General features: G+C 42.0%; 1 protein-coding gene across 4 annotated transcripts in view; it reads right to left on the bottom strand.

Annotated features, from left to right (window-relative positions):
* Positions 1–22,755, bottom strand: part of RASSF8 (Ras association domain family member 8) — an 87,291-nt gene that overhangs the window by 3,043 nt on the left and 61,493 nt on the right. For 3 of the 4 annotated variants that reach the window (XM_064460212.1, XM_064460204.1, XM_064460224.1), the window contains 3 exons: positions 16,441–16,636; positions 3,857–4,746; positions 471–636 (listed from right to left, as the gene is read on the bottom strand). In XM_064460212.1, coding sequence (XP_064316282.1) covers positions 471–636; positions 3,857–4,746; positions 16,441–16,543 — 1,159 coding nt within the window. In that variant the 5' untranslated portion in view covers positions 16,544–16,636. The remainder of the gene's footprint in view (positions 1–470; positions 637–3,856; positions 4,747–16,440; positions 16,637–22,755) is intronic. The other variant, XM_064460232.1, reaches the window with a different exon arrangement.

The raw sequence follows: 22,755 nt of genomic DNA, 5'->3' as shown, positions 1-22,755 counted from the left end.
GCTGCAACAGCCATCTGTGCAGGACTTCTGGATGGCTGGCAGCCCAGCTGGATTAGCTCCTATTCCCGTGCGGCTGCTGTCTGGGATTTCTAGAGATCCAGACACATTCCTTTTCCTACTTTGACAACACATCCCCCCAGAAGAGGAAGAACCCAGATGAACAGCAATGTCAGACATGCAATCATGCTGCGTGCCAGCTTACATGCCTGCAGCCATGGTGGTCACTGGAAAGCTACTGATCTAATGGGCTACTGGATGGGACAAACGTGTGTCCAGGCACAGTGGTAGAGACGTTATCTACATACCACACTTTTTTTATAGCTTGCTAAACCCTTGGAATGAAAAGAAATATTTGACACTGCTTTCTTAATATTTTGCTAACTTCTTCGCTAGCAGAGCATTCACTTGATGTACGAGCACTTGTATTAACACAGCAGATAAACGCATTGCCACCCCCTTCTCCCACCCACCAAGAGCACTGAGGGCTGCACCTCTCTCAAGCTCCACATGCGGGGCCTCCACCTCAACGGGGTCCGCTGGCAGCACCGTGACCTTTGTTCCCGTTTGCTGGATGAACTGTTGGAGATTGACCTGTCGCAGCTCCTTTGTCAGTTGCTCCAGTTCTTGTTCCCTGTCCTGCCAGGAAACATAAGACATCTGCTGAGCAGCAGCGAGCATAAAGCAGCATTTCAAACTCTATTTGCAACTGGGCAACAAACACTTCTTTTGATGAGAAAGCCTCTGACTTCTAAATTCAAATGTAAGTGGAAGAGTTGAAAGTTTTACTCTTGTAATTTAGAAAGCAAATCAACACTCGTTATTACGTATTAGAGGCTACTACTGGTCTGTTTGTATTGCTTCTTGGATGACTAGCAGGTGTTTCTCATACCACCTGAGAAAAATTTTGGCACAACAAATGTGAGCAAATAAAGGTAACAGTGAGCACACTGAAAAAACACATCAGCTGAGCATCAGCCTGGCACCAAATCTTAGCTCGGCCAAAAGTGCCCAGCATGACTTGGACAGGTCACTTAGTTCTTTTGTTCCTAAAAGGAGAGTAATTCCCTTCTCATTCTTGTGTTTTCTATTTAGAGTATAAATTTTTATGGTCAAAACTCTCTCTCTGCAAGCGTACTGTGTTTTGTACAATGAGGCTAAATCCTGGCTGGTTCACCCACAAGCACAGATGATGATCGTTTAGGGTCTTCCCCAGCGCTCTGTAATTCTAGCATGATATACAAAACCTACAACTTTGATAGATTATGACAGTCTTAGACTACAGTTATTCCCCCTGCCCCCCCGCCCTGATTCAGCGTCATTAGCAGACAGCTGCACATGTTACTCTTCCACAGCCAGCCTGGGCTTCGCCTATTTGGCCGCAGAGTGGATGGGCAGCTACCCAGATGCCAGGCAGCACCTTTGTGGGCATTTCCATGCAGTGCATACTGCTCCATCTTCATTCTGTCAAGAGAGGGAGGTTGGGTCAACCTTCTTTTCCCTAATTGTCTTGTGTAAGCAGGATTATACATGAACTCACACAAGGATTGGGGGAGAACAGTTTTGTTCTAGGAACAGTCCCCGACAGGACAGCCCTCATTCATTCTGAACTTGCAGTAAGGTCACAGCTGAGGCTGAATTCAACAGTTAGTAGGAAAACCAACACAAGTGATCTGGTGTCTAAATTAGGACCTTTTAAATGCCGATTGCTTTGTCATTGATGTGTGTGTTTGACCTGTTCCGTCAATATGTATCATGTGGTTGGTCTCAGCCTCCCGTGCTAGACCTGGGTTTCCGTTCCTGGGCTACAAGCTTTCAGAGAAACCAGACTGAGAAATGGAAACCAGGCTGCCTCCAAATTTTAACAGAATTCTACAGAAAAATTCTTCAATTTATTTCATGCCTATTAGACTCTGCAACTGGGCACTTGGGACACAGGAAATTCTCAACTGTCTTTACTTACAATGTTAACTCTACAGCTCCATGTTTTATGAGATTGTAACAGTTACCACTGAAGGTAATTAAGTTTTTTTTTAAAAAACCTGAATCATTAAAATATCACCCCAAATCCTACAGGTGTAGAGTCTTAAGTTTAGTATCTAATTGTGAAACTTCAGTGACATCTTTTGCCTGAAGAAGGGTGGGATTTGGGGTTTTGTTTTGTGGTTTGTGGTGGTGTTTTTTTTTTTTAATTGAAAATCTTTCTCTAGAAACAGGGAGAGCAGAGTGCTCCATCTGATTAACTGAATGTAGCCTCATATTCTTGGAAAGTGATGTTATTGAGGTGGCTAGACAGAAGGAATGAAAGATAAGAGGTAGGATAAATTACTAGAAATTTCCCACATGCTACTAAAAAAATGCCACCTTCCTGTTCTTACCACTTGAAATCTAGTGAATTGAGATTTTCTTTCCTTCCTTACTGAAATGCCTATAAAAATACCCATGCTCAACTTTCCTAGGTTCACATCAGTGGTTCTATGACTATTTAACTTTTAGCACGCAAGAAAATATTTCTTTATTTCCTCCCTGTAAAACTTTATAATACAGAGCTGAGTTTATTTTCTCCTGGACTTCCAGATGAGCATACCTTTAGGCTTAGAACAATTAAGCACATTAAAATCCCAGGAGCCACAATCTTCCCTTCACCTCATCCAGTTGGCAGCTGGATTTCCATTTTTACTTATTCTTTCATGCTTTATCAAGTTCCAAGTGATATCATTAACTTTAGCAAGGAACCAGAGACTGGATTCTCTTTTGACACATGTGCCACAAATACCTAGAGAAATAAATACTGTTGAGAGAATAAAAACCTGAACACCAGCAAGTCAGAGAGGAAAAGGGAGATGCCATTCTTTAAAACAAAAGGTCCGTAAGCTAACAATTTGTTTAGCTCTACATCATCTATCCAGTTGCTGCTTTTTGGACTGTTCTTTTTAATTCCTCTATTTTGGTGGCAGACAAACTCAGCAAGAATCAGAAGTTTAGCCTCAGAAAAGGCTGTGATGGTGCAAATTTCTGTGAAATTTAACAACATGAAGCCCTGAGCTGCCAAGATCTAGGACCTCTAGAAATTCTCAAGATATCTAACCTCAAATCAACAAGGGTTTGAAGACTAACACTTTTAAAGGTGTTAGGTCAAGCGCACTATGGTCCTGATTAGCCCCCACCAGTGCTAGCCCTAAATGTGCTACTGTTCACGCAGGAGATATTATTTGCCTGAGGTGTAAGAGAGCCCAGACCCACTAGCACAGCAGCACCTCGCTGGAGCTAGCGAACACCCCCTCTCAGCAGGGCGAGGTGGCTGGATGCGTTGCCACGGGGGCAGCCACACTGCCCTCAGCTCGTTTGGCTGATACTAGCTTGGTGTTTCTCTGTCATGGACCACTGCACAGTGAAGACACACTTCAAGTGATTTCTCAGAGGTCACCAGGCACTCAGGGAATGGTAGCAAACCAAAGCTGTAACCGATGGGAAAGAAACTGAGCCAGCAGGTAAATAAATGAAAGGTGATGTGGCACTCAGCGCTAACCCTGCAGGCCACGCAGGCCTTCTGAACGGCCAGGAATGCATCCACCAACACATCTGCTGGTTTATCTTGACAACGAACTAACCACCGTTTTCTTTCTTTTCTATGAATAAAATACACACAGGTAAAGTGAAAATTGTCTGCTCTCAAAAAAAACCCCCAAAAATCTGAAATGCAGTTTGAAAATAAAAACAACACTTTCTTCCTTTTACCCAAATTAACTGTGGAAACTTTCTTGTGTTTTCTTTTACAGGCTCCAAATCCGTGTAAGAGGAATTTGTTACACTCAGCTCTTTGGCTTTTCTTTGCTATGGATAAAAAGGACATTCTTACCTGTAACCGTTTGGTCGCTTGGCCCAAAGACCTTTCTACAGCTTTAATGCCGTTTTCCAATCTCAGACTCTGCTGGCCCTGAATATCGATTTCACCCTTCACCTTCTCGATCTTTTCCTTCACCTCTTCTTCATTCACTTGGGACTCCTGAACTTCCCGCTGCAACTTCTCCGCTTCAAGGCCACTTTCCATGTTGTGGATCTGAGACATGTAGTCCTTCAGCTTGCTCTCACACTCGAGGATCCTCTGCCTCATCTCCTGCAGTTGCTCCTTCAGCTGTTTTTCATTCTCCTGTTCAATCTGCAGCTCATTTTCCCAGAACTCTTCCTCTTCAATCTCCACTTCGTTCCTTTTGATCTTCTGCTCCAGCTTGAGGATTTCTTCTTCCAGGCTGGAGTTATACTTTTGTTCCCAGTAGCGGATCTCGGCTTCGTTGGACTCCAGCTGCTTCTCAATGCACTGAAGTTTCTCCGTCTGGAGGTGGATCAATTTCTTCAACTCATCCGCTGTTGTTTTACAGTTGTTGAGCACCTTTTGCTTGAACTCGGATTCTTTGCTTTTCCCGAAGATGTCCATCAACCCTTTGGCCCCGCCGGTGAAGGTGAGGGATTTCCTTTTCGGCTCCCTCCTCTTCATGGATTTGTCGCTGGGAGGCCTCAGCTTGGCCAGGGGAGGCAAGCTTTGCCGGTACAGAGTCCTCTCCGGGATGCGAGCCACGCTGTCCGAAGTCGGCCGCTCGCTCAGGGAGGGCCCGGTGCGGCGCAGGATCAGCTGCACGTCGCTCGCGTACTGACCCCACTTGTTCAGCGAGACGATGGGGTTCTCGTGCGGCGCCAGGTGCCGCTCCGTGTCCCGCCATTTCTCGATCAGCGTGTACCTCCCGGTGCGACCTGCAAGGCAAGGCAAGCACAGCCGTCAGCCGGGCGGCCCGCCGGGGGGCGCTGCCGGACAGACACAGCGCCCGGAGGGGCGGCGGGGCCCTGCCGGCGCGGGGCCCTGCCGGCGCGGGGCCCTGCCGGCGCGGGGCCCTGCCGGCGCGGGGCCCTGCCGGCGCGGGGCCCTGCCGGCGCGGGGCCCTGCCGGCGCGGGGCCCTGCCGGCGCGGGGCCCTGCCGGCGCGGGGCCCTGCCTGGGGCCGCCGCCGGGCTCGCCCGGGAAGGCGGGGTGCGCGTGTGCAAGGCTGGGGGTGCAGGGGCTGCTGCCAGGAGCGGAGCGCTGCCCGCGGAGTCACCTCAGAGGTGTTCGTGCGTGGGAACAGCGCCCTCCCACAGGCCGGGGCTGCCGCCCACTGTGCCGAGCGCGATTTTGTCTGAGAGTAAATGCTCCTTCGTTTACTGAGCCCAGCACAGCGTCCACGCATTACTTATTTCACCTGTAAATTATCTCATGAAAATCCTCTCCACAGAGAACAGTACCTGAACAAGCGAGTACTGATTTACATTGCACACCTAAGTGAAACTGCACAACTCCGGGGCTCCCTTCAGATTTCAAGTCACTCAAATTGAAGCAAGTGACCTAATGATGCTGATATCTAGCAAATACGTACGTCAAACATACACCTCTAGAGGAAGAAAACAAGAACAGAATGAGTTCCACATCTTTCATACAGCCACACAACTGCATACATACTTTCATACATACACACAACTGCTAATGACAGACTGAGCCTTAGCTGACCACCTCGTGCCCCCCCAGTTAGTTCAGATGCTGGGTAAAGCTGCCTCGGGGTCACAGCAGCGTTTTGCCAGCTCACGCAGCAAAAAAAAAAGATGGACGAGGGCAGCAAAAGGCTCCCTGAATTGCGAATGAGCAACTTGGGCTCCCTGCACCGCCTCCTCACCTGTAACAGCAGCTCACAAGTTCCCCCGCCCCGGGGTACACAGCCTTCAGGAAGAAGCTCAAATCCTTTAATTACTGTTGTGATGTTTTCTGACCTCTATATTGACAGCTAGCTGTACAGCGAATACAGTATGGTTTACTTTTAGGGTAGGGAGAAGTACAACTTATGTCTATGACTTCTTTTGCGCTGCTACCAAACAGACTTAAATTCAGCTTAGCAGTCTTTTTCCTCTGAGATCTCTTACTTTGTATGCTTTGAATGCTACAAAAATACAGCATTTGATGTTTTCCACAATTTTTATTTTTTTCTAAATACTCCTGACTAGTAAGAGATACAGCATTCTCCAACTGCAGAAGTTTTCCCTTATCATGAAAGTGACTTCACGTAAAAGACACAACACTGTTTACAAAAAGATGTGAAAGATCAACTGCTTTTAAAGCCTGTGCTCCTGATGAATTTCCAAACAGCTCCACAGTTGCCATTAACCTTAAAAACATCATTAGTTATTTTAATGCATTACGTATATCAACTTCCATGATAGATCATCATCCAAATGACGATTTATTTCAGCACATAAATACCTAAAATACCTGTCATATATGCAACTATGGAGTGGGGAGTTGGAATGAACATAGTTATTAGTGGTAACCCATTTGATCCATTTTGTTTCCTTATGCCACCCACCCAACGGCTGCACTTTTCCCAAATACCCTAATCTCAGGCTGGTGATCTGCCTCTGGCCTCCAACCACAGCACTTGCACAGACTCCCCACCTCAAATTTGTAGGAGACAAGCTCCACTGTGGTGATTAACACACTATGCAGCCCCCTAAAATCTGGTATCATCACACCAGCCTTATAAAGAGCTCCCCAGGATACAGCCACTGTGTTGGAAATGGTTCCTTTGATCTCACTTTCTCACAATTAGCTCATGACGCAAAAGAACAACCACCAAAAAACCCGGCTGCACAGGCGCCACCTAGAAAGCTGGCTGCTTTGTCTCGTGGGTCATACTAGTGGTAGTTAGCTGGCCAAAGAAGAGACCAAAGTCTCCACGTTCACTTCCAAGTTAGGAGTGAGAGCTGAAAGTGTACATGAAGATTTGACTGATGGAAGTCAGCAAAACAAGGCACGCAGCAATGGAACAGCAATCCGCCCTGCCCCGAATGCCTTATAAATAAATGGCTTGAGGTAAGCATGAGGAGTGGGGGGAGAAGGAAGGGAAATCTATCAGTGTACCAACCTGCTTGGCCAACGCTCTAGAAACAGATTTAAAGTTTATTGTAACAAAGTACTTCAAAAACAAGTTTACTGTGCCAAGATACGGAGTCAGAAATTTTTGCCAACCCACAATATCGTTCATTGATCCATGAAGATTTATAGTTTGTAGTAGGCATCAGCGTTATTATAGGAAAAATAAACCCAGTGCTGTTTGCCATAGCATATTAACAATAACATCCTGGAGAAGAAAAATGAAGTAGAAACATACCACAGAACCCAGGACAAAGGTTGCGTTTTACGGCTCTGTTTTGCTAATCTTAAAACCTTTCAGCTTTCAGCTTGTAATCATGGTAATGCTACTAATGTTCTTGTTGTGTCAGAAACAGCCAAGTTCAAAGAAGTCTTGAAATTGTAAACAAGAGTACGTACCACTAGGGGAGCGATCAGCATGCAATTTCTATTCATTTTGCTATTGAATGCGCTACTTAAAAGAAAAGTAGCGAGGCAAGAAAAGAAAATGGGGGAGGGGAATAAAGCTAACAATCTCGACCAAAAGTTAATTAAGGAATTAAGCGAGGCACTTGCCAAGAACTATTTCCATCTTAGCTTAGGGGTCCAAATCAACACGCTGTCCTAAATAATGAACTCTGCACCCAAGATCCACATAAAAGAAAGTGTTTTTTAGAAGTAATACTTACACAGCTCAACAACCACACCTGGAGCTCAGTACTAGTCTAAAACAAAGCTGTCCTCATCTGAGATCGTTAAGCTAGGTTTACCGTGTTCAGCCTATGTATGATGCAGATCAACAATACCTGGACAACCACAGCTGTGATGTTTGCTTGCATTAGAAGGGATTAATTCACAAATGAAAGGGTGAACGAGTTAATTCAAAACTAATGACAGCATGTTTCAGAACACAGGCATCCTCGTAACAAACTGCTGGTTTTGATGTGCTACCATTGATGGAGAAAGCAGGTTGCTTGGGCTGTTGACAAAGAACAGTTCAACACCTGCATGCTGCCTCTTGTCTTGTATGTTGTCCATAAGCTTTCTGAAACAGAGATTGTTTGTGCTTATACAGCACCTGGCAGAACTCAGTCCTACCTCATTCATGCAAACCTTATCGTTTGGAAATTAGTAACTGTTGGGTTCACATAATGTGCCCCATATCAGCTATGTACGGCATTCACTAAAACATACTGCGTTTTTCCCAGCTGCGTGTTGACCACATTGAGTCTTATGCAGATTTATGAAGTATTTCCAGGTAGATGAGCAGTTTAGCACTCAATTCAAGGAGCTGCCAAAGCACAGCTTCCCTTATTGTACTGATGCTCACATGGGGTATGTGCCTTGTCAGCGGATCACTTATAACTTCTGAAACCAAACTTTTCTTTAAGAACATGTATGACTAGAACATATTATACCAGTTGGTTTTCATTTGTTTGGCTTGGTTTTAGTACTTCTATCAAACACGAACTAATAAAAATGGTAGAGAAAACAATGCAGATGGCCCCAAACAAGCACCAGCAGTGCCGTGTTCTATGGCTCCCCTTCAGAAAACTGCAATTCAGGGGCTAGAGAAAGCAAAGAGCCTCTACGCCCCATTCACTGGCCAGCTACTTCTCATTAATATTCTGTGCTGACCCACTGACCATATAATGGTGCCCCAGACAGACCATAAAATATTACAATCTCAAAACAATCATCAAGAATTTGTATCTGTTTTGCAAGACAGCCAATGGCAAGCCATAACAGAAGTAGGTATATATTTACATACATAGAGCACACTGCATCTGCACAAAGGGCCAGTGTGAAGGCTAACAGGTTATGTCTACACCTACAGCTACCTAAGCATGCAAACTTGTCACAGCTTCTATTAATACAGGAACATCTTCAAAACAGTCTTTTATTTTAAAAGTGAGGAACAGATCAAAAAAGGAAATATATGGACTTGAGAATGCTGACGTTCCGGTAGCCTGCAACTAGCTGTCACGAGTGGTTTGAACCCGGCCCTAATGCCACCAGTTATCGCTTGATCAATGAGACATCACAGAGCTGACTGCAGCCGGTCTCCTGGATCAGCCCCTGCTCTGCCATACAGCCACACAGCAAGCTCTGGAGCGGAGTGTCCATGTCACATGCCCAGCCACTGTAGTCTTAGTTTGGGATTGATGTAATCTGGTAATTTAAACACAGATTCCATTACAATGAACTGTGATTAAGCTAATGAAATATAGGAACAAGGTAATTGAGGTTTTGTGGTTTTTTTAGACTCTCAAGAGGCGGACTTTTAAATTATACTCCATGACAGCAGTATGACCCATATACTATTATTCACTTTAAGCTTCTCTATCTGCATTAGAATTTGCAGCTAACACAGTAGACATGAACAACTATTTCTGCTGTTAAAGTCAAAATGAAACTCTGTAGGAAAGTAGCCGTAGCAGTGTTTCTCATGCAACGCTTTTGGCAGGACTGTAACCTGAGAGGTCCTTAATACTGTTTTTCAGGACAGAAATGATTAATCTGTTTCCTCCCTCCCAAAAATGCATCATCCTCTACACGCAAAGCATTTCAGAGACAGGCAGTACTTTTTTTTTTTTTTTTTTTGTATGCAGGTAGCACGATACACCATATACAAACATATCTGTGCCTTATCTTTCCAGTCAGGCCAAAACAGTTTATTTCAAGCACCAAGTTAAGATCCAGCTTTTCATTAATCGTCTCCCATAGCCCTCCCATTAAGCACTCCCTAGAGCAGTGAGTCAGTGCAAGCAGGTGAGTGGATGCCCTGGTCTCACACTCTTTCTGGGAAGGGTGGCTAGGTGAGCAGTCTTAAACATGGGGGTACCTCTCCTTCCCTAGGGAAGGGGCTAGGGTGGGCAAGAGCAGGCCTTTGTCACTAGAGGTTATGCAGTCCTGCTCCCAGTTTCTCCTCTTTCCCCAAGGCTGGCAGGATGCACTTGGTGTCAGGGGAGTTACTCTCTGGCAGGCAAACTCCTAGCTCCCATTTTTCCCAGGAATCCCACCACCTCTGCTGCTGCACAGCAGCTGTGCAAAAGACCTTCCCTGCCCGGTGCCACACTGGACAGAATCTGAAAAAAGAAAACGCAACTTCTGTCTTACATGCAAGTTTTAAGACCGCCAGACTACAAAGGAACCTGTACTAGTCTTGCTCTTGAGCTAAATCTGAATTAGCATGCCAAACTCACAACAGTGCACAGTGAGAGTACATATACCATTGCCTGTCTGTGCGCAGGTTTCCATGGAGCTAAAGCCAGGTATTCCCACATTTACTCAAGCCAAACCCAGACTGCCCAGAGCTTGGGGGCGGGGGGGAGGCACTGACAAACGTACCCACTCCCCAGCCCGAATACAGCTTTCTGACCACCTTGGTTTCCTAGAGACAGCCCTCTAGCTCTAGGCAACTGGATGCTGTCTTCCTTAATAAGGCAATATAAAGAAAAATAATATTACATGGATAAAATCTTGTAAGGACTCTTAACATGTGAAACACGTGGGAGAAAATACTCTGCCTTACCAAAGGGGCAACAGCATTAACTCATGGATCTTTAACAGCACTGATAGAAAAGTAATTGCTGACAATTTTAATAAAGCGAGTATGATTTGAACTCAATATCTTTGAAATATGAAGCTGACATTTCATTCGTTATGTGATACTTAACATCCATAGCAATTTAAAGAAAAATACCATTCTCGCTACCTGAGAACTCATTAGATACCCAAGAAAGATTAAAACAGCCTCAAAAATAGAGGCTACAGTTTGTGTTACACAGATTTCATAACCCATGCCATATTTTGCACACGTGTATGCACACCACAGAAAACAATGAAAATCAGAGGAGGGGTCCAGCCCTAGGAAAACATGCTCACAGAGATATATAGGCTCAAGTCTAATGAGAACAAGGGCGGTCACCTTAAATCACTAGGTCCAGCTGTGCTCACAATATGATCACATGGACTGAAGTCTTAGTTTATTACTATTATCCTTTTGCTTAAAAAAGGCATATACAAGAGTTTATCATAACCTGACAAAACAAAGCACTTACAGTCATTCCATCCTTTCAACTGCCTTTTGCTTAAGCACCCCGAGGTACCGCACTTATTTTAGGCCCATTTCCTAAATAGGTAAAACAATGCGGAGGAGCAGTTTGGCCGAGGTCGAACAGCAAGACATGGCAAAGCAGATAAAGCAGCCCAGGTCTCAGCGCACATGCCACTGCTTCGCTAGACATACCACATCATTAAAGGTGGCAACAAATCACCCCACCGAAGCACCATGCCTTTCAGCAAGGTTGCTGTCACTAGATTTCTGAACCATAAAGTTTATATGATCACGCCATGGGATCACCACAGCGTGCAACTTTCTTGTACTTATCCTTCGTAATGTCGCTATTTGAAGCGGCAGAGAATGACATTTTGGGGTCAAAAATAACACAAGTTTTAAGTGATTCTTAGCAGTAAACTACATGATTATTTCAATGTTTAAAAACTTTAGTTTGTACGCAACAAGAATTGCTCCCTTTTCCTAATCCTCTTCAGACTCAGTGCTATGATTCAGTTCAACCTCAGGCTCTTTTCTCTCAGAGTGTCTGACAGCCAGCTCCGGCACTTGCTTTAGCAGAAATTATTTGGAGGAAGGGCCGAACATAAGAAGCGACACCAATTAAGTGGTGTGATTTTTCCACAACCAACTCTGGCCGAGCCTCACAATGCTGTAAAGCATGTTTGAAACAGCATGAACATACCTGCACTTTATTCTCCTAAAGACACCCCATTTATCTTTGAGGAAAAATACTCAACTGCAATAAAAAGATTGACAGCTGCATTTGTTTAATTTTTAAAAGAGACAGCTGTACTTGTTTGGTGGAGTGTTGCTCATATTCTCCTGATACTGTGCTACAGCCAGAGAACCAAAATCCACAGCACCATTTATAGCAAGTCTGCCATTTTAATTATTTGCCACAGAAAATTACGGGGAGGGCAGAAAACAAAAGTCCACTTTGGTAAGAAATGCAAGCTTCATGACTCTAGACTGAAACATTCTCTTTCTAGGAAACAAACAAACATGTCATTCTGAGTACAGAAGATGCACTCTAGTCTCCAGGGGGAAAAGAAATCACAGCAAATGCAGTAGAAATCCTCACAGGGGCTGGAACTGGGAGAAGAACACTTCTGAAGAAACAGGGCGAGTATATTTGCGACTGCGCTATTCATCGCCATATTCCTTAGGAAGATTTTTATTTTTTAGATTTGAATGGAGAACAACCAGTAAAGGCCAATTAAAAAAAAAAAGCCTTCTGTAGTTAAACTACATTTGCCTAAACCATCAGCTAACGTGATTGGCTCACTTTTTTTAGGATACCATCTGTTTTTCCCATCAGTATTACAATGAGTTTTTGAGAGCAGCCACTACGCTCACACGCACTCTAAGTCCATATACTACTCTGCAAAACAGACCTCTGACCGGATTCACCAGCTCATCATACATGCAGGTGAAAAGTATCAATAACTCTTTGTTTTTCAGTTGCCCAAATTAAGAAAAGGAATCAAAACGAGAAAGTGACATTTACATGAAGCCATTCTGGCATGGTTTGCACAGAATGCACAGAAGAGCTAGCGAAAGCAGAAGAACAGGCAGAATTTGCTGTCAAATATACATCTTTAAAATAGACAATGATGGATGTGATAAAATCTAGCTCGTATCTCCTGACAAAAATATTTTTAAAACAAGACTCATGGTTCTCCATTTAAACTGTGTGCTGTGGTATATTTTTACATCTTGGTGAGGGCTTAGTTTCTCATGATGAAATAATCACTTCTCTTATTTGTATTATAAGGCCAAAGCTTCCTCTTTGTAATTTGCAAGCAGCTTGAGTTTAAAAAACAAGAAACAATGCAGCCCTGGATAAAACTCATAAAAGGTAATATCAAGTGTTCTTCAGAATCCCAGTGGGAGGTGATTTCACTCTCTGGAAGCTTGTAACTGGATAGTTTTATGCCTGTTGAACAGAATTCCAGAGACCCTCCCTTCAGCTAAGGCGTTTCTAATTCCTTCTAAGTTAGAGAAACAAGCAACTACAGCATCCAAAATTACATCCAATTGGTATTATTCTCTCTCGCATTCATTAAAATATATACATGCATTTTAAAAATAGGCTTTGCTGGGATGCCCAAAAGAGACAACTCTTTTTCTGTTTTAAAGAATTATGTTTATTTGAGATTTAATTCAAACCCTTTAACTTCAAGCCAAATGGAAACTAAAAAAAAAAAAAACAACTAATTTGTACAGCAACTCAGCATAGAATCAGTTCCTATTCCTCAACAATCAAGAGGTGGGCAACAGGGGAAGGAGGTCATAGCACAAGAACAGTAACACAAATGCTACCCATCAGGAGTACAGCCTCAAAGGAAGAGACACATGCAGGCCTTTCCACTGAAAGAGGTAATAGTGGCAGATACCAATTTGTAAGGAATATGTCAAGGAACATCAGCCACAGTAACAGAACTCCACTGCCAAAGGATTAGGCTACACTTTGGGTATGGGACAGAACTTCCTACAAAGGGGCATAAACCCAGCATGACTTGCTACTTTTGTTTGGCTAAAGTAGCCCTAGAACATAACTCCTTGTCTTTGCACCTGGAGAAAAGACCAAAAATAAAAAAATTTCTATCCTGAAGAAAGTTATTACTAAATTTCTATAACAGGAGGGGACAGCCAGAAAGTACATAGGTGGAAACCTTTTTGTTGCTCTTATCACAGTGGGAGATCAGGAGATGCAGCCCTGCATTTGATCAAGTGGCAGCAAAAGAAAATTCTTGAAATACAAGAAACGCCATTTAAACATAAGGAAAAAACTCTTACTGCGAGGGTGACTGAACACCAGAACAGGTGGCGCAGAGAGGTGGTGGAGTCTCCATACTTGGCCATATTCTGCACATGGTCCTGAGCAACCTGCTCTAGCTCTGCCTGCTTTTGAGCAGTGGAGTTGGACCAGACGATATTCAGAAGTGCCTTCCAATCACAGCCAATTCTATAATAATTTTGATTTTACTATTTTTTAAATACATTGTAAAGCTTTACTTTTCGTAACTTTAGAATAGAGGCAGCGTCAGTTAATCCATTGTTCAAGAAGCTTCTCATGGATGTCTTAATCCAAGTACCTTTGGCTCGTGCTTTGTTCAGTGGATACGGTGTAAAATAAGTTAATTTGCAGATGTCCCGGACACTGCACTTCAACACAAATAATATACCTATTGCAGTCAATATTTCAGGCTCAGTGAAGATGACCGCGTTGTCTCTGTGTTGTATTTTTTAAGTCAAGGACTTAGCGATAAACTGTAAGACATGATAAAACAAAAGGAGCATCTCAAAAACTTTGCAGACAGACCAACAGACAGACAAAATAACATTGAGTCCTGCTAAGCTATGCGACTGCTGAAGGAGCCAGACTGCAAAGTGGAAAATGAGATCAGAGCCAACCAAGGAGGCAGCCAACTAAGACTGGCTACTTTCCACCACCAAATGTCAGGTGAGAGCTAGAGGGATACATTTTAATAGATTCCCATTCAAATTTGAGGGACAAATATTCCTGGTATCCTGGTACCTATCGCCAAATCAAAGGAGCAGGCATATGGTTGCTTTTCCGATGAATGGCCTGACAGGCGACTGGGATAGCCCTATCTGCCAAAGACACGTAAGTATAATTTATATGGTGTTTAATATTGTCCTAGCAGCCCCAGTGAGAAATTGGAGCGCAGTTACTCTAGGTGCTTTCTCGAGAGGATATTTGCCTCGGGAAGGCATTTCTAAAGGATTATCTTAATTTGGCTCTAGTTGCAACTACAATTTTTCTCTGCACGGAACCAGAGTCGTGTGGCCCGGATGAACTGGTGACGTGTTACAGAAAAGGAAGTCTGCTGAGTTGACAAAAACTGTGTGCGTTTCCAAGACTGATGGAATCTTTTCAGAGTTCAGGCTAATAACTGAGGATACAGAAAAAACAAAGAGATATTACACAGGAGAACATTAAATTACTGTCTAGAACTGGGAGTTTGAAATTTTTTGTTTTGTGGAGGAGGCAAAGGAAACAGGATGAAAGATATTGAAAGCAAAGCAAAGAACAGAATTCTATTACAACCTGTTCGTTTATTTATTTTTTCTAAATATGTAACACTTCTTAATCATTACTAGGAAATAAGCATGCTAGCATAATCATGTCTTTAAAAACCCCTATAGGCAGAAAATGAGATATGGAAGCAAGCAATTAATAAATCAATTAGCATTAAATGAAGAGCTGCAGCTAAGCTAACACAAGCAGTAAAAGCACACTTAATAGTTAACCATTGAATACAAGATTTTACGAGACATACTGACTTTCTACAGTTTTAAAATAAAACTTTAAAAGGTGTTTGATGTGAACAGATAGAGTATACACATGCTAGCATTGTGTTCAATCCCCTTAAGATATAAAATAAAAAACCACGAGTGTTCTACTCTATCAGATAAAAGTAAATGGAAATAATGTTCAGAAGTACACGTTTAAATAAACACACAACACAGAAATTCAGAGAAATTGCCTTCATGCTTATAGGTAGAATATTTAGTTGACATTCATGGCCCTAAGTTGTTTTTTATTAGAAAATTATGGTTTTCCAATTGAGTCAGACTGCTAATAGAATCTTGCAAAACTGTTGGAATACTGACAAATGCAAAAGCTAGCCCTTAAATTATGAATTTAATTTTAGGTAAGATATAGGTTTTACATTTAAATAGTATGTAAAGCCAGTTACAAAATTTTAGCAAAGAAGATTCAGCATAGGAAGCCCTGAAGGGATGAAGTTGAGGCTTATTCAGGATGCTCTCAATCACTGAGAAAGCTCTGCAAAGACTGAAGAAATGCTCCTTCTTGTAGTGGAGCTTGAAAGATATTTTTTTTTACTCCACTAAACTGTTCAGAAAATAGCTAACACTGAACAGACTTCAGGTTACCCTTTCATTAGTACTGAGTTATATGGCCTGCAAGAGCAAGAGGAGAACTTGAAGGATTTATTTCACTGATCTACACTACTCCCAGTATAGCTAGGGATACTTACAATGAATGAATGATAATTTCCATGAACATTGTTAGCTTACGAAAGCCACCTAACTATTTTGCACTGCTTTTATATTTCTTTGGTACTCAAAAAAAATTGACACAGTTTAGCACCTTCTTTACTCCAGGCTGTATTTACAATGACAAACAGCAGCTTATTATTATTTTAACAATAATTTTGTACTGAATGAAAGTTTATAGATTTCAAAGCATTTCTTTTCTTTCTTTTTAATCTCTCTCTGGCAGGTTAAAAATCAAAGGCTGTAAGTTTACACTACAAGGTACCCCACTGTGCATTATATGTTCATGTTCTACCAGTATTCAGCGCAACCCCATCTCCCCTCAGATCAGCTTCATAAAAAAAGCTTCACCCCAGTTCCCAGACACCCAGCTGACAGTTACTTACCAATAGCCTGAGCAAGGGCTATTACAACTTCCTGGCATGTTGTGACTTCGGTGACCCCACACACAATTCTCTGGACTCCATCCACCCATACTTTGAGCTCCATGGTTCACCAGATCATCCAAGAGCCATGAATGCAAATCAGTCAAGTCATACTTGCAGCTATACCAGAGATAATGCAGCAGACTTCTCTCGGCAGCTAGAAGAGAAAAAAATCCTGGTGTTTACATTGAGGCAAGAAATTCACCTTAATATCTATTGGGTAGAAGAGGCAATGCAGCCTCCTTTCTTTAAAAACAGTAACAGGAATTAAACATCCCTTGCTTTAGCCACGTCTACCCATCCTGTAGACATATCATTAGTTTCATTACAGTTTACTTCCTAAAATATTCAAAGTTATTACAAAAAAAGCACCAAAAGAAATAGCATTAAACAACCAGCTCTGGAGTAAACCCTTAATAGGTAACTGACAACAGTAACAGGTGCCCCTCTTCCTTTATATACTGCCTGGATGCATCAAGGGACTGGTTATAGATATTCTTCTGTGTTCAGTAATTCTGAGCAGGTAGCGGCGCAGCAACACAAGGGAGAAACATTTTTAATTCAGCCACCCGTGAGAGTCCAACCTTGCAGCTGAAGGCTCCTGATCCCAACAAACCTGTGCATTTAGCATCAGCACTGGAAAACCCAAAACAGAAAGCAAGCAGACAGACTGCTTCTTTCTTTTTCCAAAACAAGGAAAAGCATCCGGGAAAGTATCATAGAGGTGGTTTAACCCCTGCCAACATTGTGCTGGTTCTGTAAAGAAACAGACTTTGGCTAAAGTGTTATCCTGGATTTTTCCACAGGCACTGCGGTGATTACTAAACCAAAAAGCAAGCCGTACCATCTAGTCTAGCCAGTTCTCACTTTTAAGCATGGTTCTACTGCCTTCACTGAAATAATGCCAAAGTCATACCAGATAGTAGGACGTACTAGCTCCCAATTTCATTTTAGAAAAGAAAATTCCCAATGTTTGTAACTGGAAAAAATATTCAGAGGGTTGTTTTTTTCTGAAACAGAAGAAATCCCGAGTCCACAACACACTCAAATGCCAGAAAAACTTTGAAGCATAGAAATAAATTTAGAAACCTAGGGAGCTAGGTTAGGACTTTGCAATCGGCCATCTGCTGTCCTATTACCAACAGTCAAGCTGCTCAAGGTTTATCTACTGTTAACTTCTAGATTAATTACTGATCTGAACCCTAGTGGTTTTCCTATGGGCTCAGCTTTTGTAGGAACTGCTTTTCTTCTGCATAAACAGACTCACCAGCATCACGGCTCACAGAAGTTAATTTCTAGCTGGAACTGCTATGATGCTGAGCTGCAAAAATTTCAGAGTAACAACTCCAAGAACTGTCTTAAGAATAATTTAAAAAATCCAACCCACCCCAAAACCAAACCACCAATAATGGTGATTTTCTTAAAACAAACAAATAAAAAACAACAACAAAAAAACCCAACAAAACCACCAAAAAACTAAACCCAGAAACTAATGAGCAACCTGGGTTATTTAAGCAGATAGTGAAAAAATAACCATGATAATACAATAAAGGATGCTCATGTATTCAGGTAATCCAATACGGATAAAGTGATAAAATTAAAGACAATATTTCTGTGAAGAACAAAGTACGAAGAAAATTAATAATACAGGAACAGGGTAAAAGAAATCTGAAAGTTATTTACAGGACATTAGTAAAGACAAGCAGGGTAGGGTTAGAGAAGAAACACGTAACCTCGTGATGCTGATGGATTTAACAGAACTGCCCATGGAGGCAGAAATGGTGCGGGGAAAAACACAGGAAGCAAATATTCAGTACAGTTCGTGTTTTACAGTCTAAGCAGACCTGCTTTCTCCTGGGGAAGAGAACATCTCTTTCTGCATCAAAAAGATGTACTAGTGCAGCCCTCAAGCTAGAGCGGAAAGATGATTTCCCTTCTACAACCAAATGATTCATTCCACAGCTGACAAATATCAACACGTGATCCAAGAGACACACGGATCTTCACCTGACTTGCTGTGGCAGTCAGCAGCAACACACCTCAGAGCCCATTCAGAGCCAGAGCAGGCACGGCATGTTGACAGGACAGGCTTTAGTAGAGAAGCACTAAGCAAGTCTGCTATAAAGTCAGCCCAGCACACACCCAAACCCCCTGCCCAGATGTACCCATTTAGAAAACAAAAGGCACATGAATAAATCCAAATGTATACGTAAAACCAGATTTCAAATATACTTGTACAATTCATCAACAAAAAAGTGATAGCTTTTAAGAATACTGGGGTCTGCAGAGCTAGAGTCTTTTGAGACATCAGTAAGCGCCTGCAAACCCAATGTCGTCGATGAGTTTAAATAAACATTTTCCCACATAAAGTGACATACTTCAAAGAAAACTACTATCCACACAAACATTAACAGTGTACAAATACAAAAACACTTCAATCAGGTAACACCATTTTAATGTACCAATACCCTAAGCAGAAGAAAGTCTTTAATATAACAGCAACTGAGAAAAGACCTAACAGGCCCCATCAGTGACCTTGTTCTTTATTCCTGGACCAGTTGTCTTCACAAATAAACAGACCTCATATTCCAAGCCCAGATGTAAAGAACTTTATTAATTAACTTAATATCTTGCTGAAAGTTGAACAGTTCAGATTTACTGGCACAAAACAAGCCATCTCTCCATGTGACAACGCACATGTCAGCAAAGCATCCGACAGCTCTAATTGTTTTTCTGTCTGTCAACGTCCAAAGTATTATCTCAATTTCGCAAGCCAGCAAGCGCATTTTTCCCCCTGTTAGCACACAATGTAGTCTTGCGTTCAGTGCAGATCAGTTTTGGTCATCTGTTTTCCTACCGTCCCTCTTTAAAAGACAAAAAAAAAAAAAAGACTAAAGAGAGGCATCATTTAATAACGAAATATTTGCTGACACCTCCAATTTTGAAAACAACATTCACCAAAGTAGCAAATGATCCGGACAAAGCGTCTCTGAAACAGTCTGAGCTCCGGGGAAATATTCCTATTCATTTCTTACAGGGCAAATAGTTTTAATAGACTGAGTAGCAACAGCAAAACAATAAAAGCAGCCTGTGGTATGTGCTTCCATCAGACCAATATGCAGGGCTGAATTAAAGGGCTGCGTGCCCCACAAGTGCTAATAGGATTCTTTCAGGGACCTGTTGCTAAAAACAGAACGCACAAAGACAGCAGAAATGTAAGATCTATGTGCAGAAATCGCTGTGTCTCATTACAGTTTCTAAGCAAAGCTAATCTATAATAAATTTTTTTAAAAATCTAGAATTGGTTTGGTGTCCAGGATTGTGCTGTACAAGTTTACAGAGAGATCTGAAAACCAGAAAACCTTTTGGCCATAAATCTATATCTGCTTCCCAATTATAACTCTACAACACCTTTTTATTGACATTTGGTTTTCCTTCATGTGTATTCAGTTCTTTATTTGCTGACGGTTAACTCATGTACCATGAACAGCGTTTTTAGCCCTCAGTGGAAAGGTATTCTGAGAGCCCCAAATATATTTTTCAACCTGAAGTTTGCGTCCAGAATGCACATCATTCTTTTGCAACAGAGAAGACAAAATAACCCTTACCTCCGATGTTGTACAAATTTCTCTGAAGCCAGTGGATAGGGTTGGGGGGGAAAAAAAAGCTCCCCTAAGGTTTCACAATCCTGTAAGTTCAAAACCAGTTCACCTTATGCATAACTTCTCATTTTACCAACGACTGGGAATAGGAATGCAAAGTGAATTTACTGAGGAGAGGCACACAAGCCAAAGCACGCCTCTGATCACGGCTTTCCCCCAGTTTTTCAGTAATCAGCTCCACAGCAACAGGTATTTCTGACTGGAACCAAGCATCAGAAATCTGACGTCCCCCAGCTACTTTCTCCCTCCACCTCTCTCCCATGTGCTTTTTGTTCTCCACTACCTTGCCTGAAGTCTCCTCAATTACGTTGTTTGTCATGCATTAAACAAATTTTCTCTAAATTTTCCTGTTATCCTAATTGACTGATGATATCTTACTCTTTCAGAGATTTGTTCAGTTTTTAAGTGTACAAAAAATCCAGCATATATATATAAACACACACATACATGCGCTACTATTTGGCTACCTCTTCACAGCTAGTTTACAAACTACAAAAAGGCTGCAATTTCATAGGAGACAGACAGAACAGACAAAAAGCAAAGGGCTTTTCTTCTATTTAAGAAAAAGAGATAATCCAAGCAGATGTTTGCAAAACCTATCTATCCTTGACATAAGTGTTAAATGAGGTGAAACCCTGAGAACTAAAATTAAGGTGTTGATTTCACCTCATTTCTAATCTTTCTTTAGAAGATTCACATCATCTGAAAGCAGCGTGCACCTCAAATCAGGGCTAATATTCTGCTGCAGCTGAAGACAACTGCAGAATTGTGACCAACCACTTCAGCAACTTTCTGTTCTCCTAAAAAATAATCAGCGTGCTGTTTAGTATACCTAAATGTGAGCATGCTATAACCAAACGTCACCTAGAGTTTATCATCTTCCCTTTACACCTCATTCTCTGTGCACTATGTAGAGCCAAATTGCGCTTTTTGCCTTTCCCTATTATGACCCCAAATAGGGCTCTGCACAAAAAGGCAGCTTGTTTCACCCAAGTTAGAAGCTGTTAAGTTCAGCTACCAAGAGCGAGCTTATAAACCGTATAGCAGAGCATGACAGCACCCCCTGTGAACAGAGAGGCATTTGGCAGATCTTCCCTACCAGAAAAATCCTGTCATAGAACAAAGTAACATTTTCCAGATGAAGATGACTGCGAATACAGTATTGGCTACTGGAAACAAACTAACTAGTATTTACCAGAAAGCCTCCTCCCTTGGACTGATGAAGGAAAAAAATACCTACAAGATATGCTGCTTCCCATCAATAGGCAAAAACCTTTCATGGTAGGGTCAAGTTAAAATATCGAGTGTTAATCTTTTGCACACAAAATTTTATGAGAAAGGAACAGGTTCTGGTTTTGAAATCCATGTACAACTTTCTTTAAAAACTAAGTGTTTACACAGAGGTAGCATCCAATTTTTTCAGTGGGACTAAGTGACTTCCTCTTGTGGTGTGTTATTCTTTTGCTATCCCAGAAGAGCGCTCAGAGATAATAAGCACTGCTTAAAACAAACAAACCAAAGGTCCCACAACCATGAAGATGACAGTGTTGAGAACAAGCTTGAGAGAGGGTTTAAGCACCAAGGAATTTTCCTCACATGAGACCAACCAAGAGATGGTCGAACATATGTCTGTGTGAAAGAGACCAAAATTTAGATGCCACAAGTGTTAAGACACACATGCACACTACACATACACACACACACATTCACACACTACCTGTGGCAGGACAGGACAGCACTAATAGGTGAATTCACATAAACTCTGTACTACAAGAGGTTGTTTCTAGCAACAATGGCTGCTAGAAATCTTGCCTTCCAGATAACGTAGAATTCCCCAGAAGTCCCAAAGTCACAGTTTCCCAGGCAAATTACTAGTTGACTTGCATCCAAGAATCCTCAACTGCCTAATCCAGGAGCTGTTGCTTGCTTTGCAGTTTCTCATTGTGCAATGTGGCTAACAATATGGTGGGGAAAACTGAGTGAGAGAAACACTGTTTTGAAGCAGAGGAAGCTATGGTTGATATTTTCCCTAATTACAGAACATCCTGTGCCTCTCCTTGAGCTCCAACCTTTCAGCACAGAAAAATAAAATTGGAAGTCCCTCTTCTCTTTGTATTGGTGAGAACTGGCCAGAAAGAACTATTAACTGGTTTTCTTTTGGGGATAGGGGAGTGAGAGGAGGAGGTAAAAAATTCATCCACACCTTTTTTCATCTAAATAAATTTTATTAAAATAACAACTATCAAGGAAGCTATTAGTTGAAATGAAATAATTCTTCCACCTTGAAAATTATACTTGAAACTTCAGTATTTATTTTAATTCTCAGTCTGATCTGACTTCACAAGGTGTGTTTGTCTTCAAGGGCATCTTCCTCCCTCGGTGTTTTAATCTCAACCATTGCATCTCTTGATTTTTCGTTGTCTGCCATTCTAACACATCTTTGTCCAATATATAATTTGTTTCCTTTTCAGATACACAGAAACAAATTACTTATCTCAAAGGCCTCAGCACAAGGTATCTCTTCTCCTCCTCGTCAACAAAGAGATGGAGTCTGAATCCAAGTCTTTACTGTCCCTGGTGACCTTTACTGAGCAAGCTGAAGGCCATACCAGCA

The sequence above is a fragment of the Phalacrocorax carbo genome, chromosome 1 (assembly GCF_963921805.1).
Source record: "Phalacrocorax carbo chromosome 1, bPhaCar2.1, whole genome shotgun sequence".
Taxonomy (NCBI): Eukaryota; Metazoa; Chordata; class Aves; order Suliformes; family Phalacrocoracidae; genus Phalacrocorax; species Phalacrocorax carbo.
This window is presented reverse-complemented; position numbering and strand designations above follow the sequence as displayed.